We start from the raw sequence: 1,074 nt of genomic DNA on the forward strand, positions 1-1,074 counted from the left end.
GCGAGGCAGGGTCCAGGTGTCCCCGCCCGCTGGGTGGAGCGCTGCACCTGTCCTCAGGGTTACCACGGACAACACTGTGAGCAGTGCACTCTGGGATACCGCCGCGCCCGCCCGGAGCTCGGCGCCTTCAGCTCCTGTGAGCCCTGCAACTGCAACGGACACAGCGAGGCCTGCAACCCCGACACAGGTAACACCGGTCATACTGGTTTTACTGGTTTTACTGGTTATTCTGTACATATTGGTTATACTGGTCATACTGGTTTACTCACCACTGTGAGGCCTTGAACCTCGACACAGGTAACACTGGTCATACTGGTTATACTGTTTTGTTTTATTTACTGGTTAGTTAACCAGTTTGTTTACTGGTTTTTCTGCAGTTTGTGTTTGTTTCCGTCATCAGCTGATTTTTAAAAACGAACCTCAGCGTTTTCGTCTGTCCGTGCAGGAGCGTGTGACTGCCGGGACAACACGGCCGGCCTGAGCTGCGAGCGCTGTAAGGACGGTTATTATGGCGACGCCACCCAGGGGACGCCCGCGGACTGTCAGCCGTGTCCCTGTCCAGCAGGAGCCACCTGCGCCGTCGTCCCCAAAACCAGAGAGGTGGTGTGCACCAATTGTCCCACCGGAACCACAGGTAAACCCCGACGGCGCCGAGCTACCGCCATCTGAGCTTAACCTTGAGTCCGCCTGATGCTAACTGCCGCCGCTTGTGTGCAGGTAAGCGCTGCGAGCTGTGCGACGACGGCTTCTTCGGCGACCCCCTGGGTCAGAGCGGCCCGGTGCGAGCCTGCCGCGCCTGCAAGTGCAGCGACAACATCGACCCCAACGCCGTCGGCAACTGCAACCGCGAGACCGGAGAGTGCCTCAAGTGCATCTACAACACCGACGGCTTCTTCTGCGACCGCTGCAAGGAGGGTTTCTACGGCAACGCCCTGGCAACCAACCCCGCCGACAAGTGCAAACGTAAGAGCGAGCTTCCCGAATTCACCTGTCGACACGTGATCTCCACCAGCTGATTTACCAGTCAATCTCTCTGTCTGTGTGTGTGTGTGTGTGTGTGTGTGTGTGTGTGTG

At 57.9% G+C, this 1,074-nt stretch overlaps 1 protein-coding gene across 1 annotated transcript; it reads left to right on the plus strand.

Moving 5' to 3' along the window:
- Positions 1-3: 3 nt before the first annotated feature.
- Positions 4-963, plus strand: LOC121940811 (laminin subunit gamma-1-like; the record flags this gene model as incomplete). The annotated part of the gene is made up of 3 exons (XM_042483496.1): positions 4-187; positions 446-634; positions 718-963. Coding segments are annotated over 3 exons (619 nt in total), but the record flags the coding sequence as incomplete, so codon positions are not given.
- Between the last annotated feature and the right edge of the window lie 111 nt (positions 964-1,074).

This window comes from Plectropomus leopardus, unplaced genomic scaffold (genome assembly GCF_008729295.1).
Source record: "Plectropomus leopardus isolate mb unplaced genomic scaffold, YSFRI_Pleo_2.0 unplaced_scaffold9432, whole genome shotgun sequence".
In the NCBI taxonomy this organism is placed as follows: domain Eukaryota; kingdom Metazoa; phylum Chordata; class Actinopteri; order Perciformes; family Serranidae; genus Plectropomus; species Plectropomus leopardus.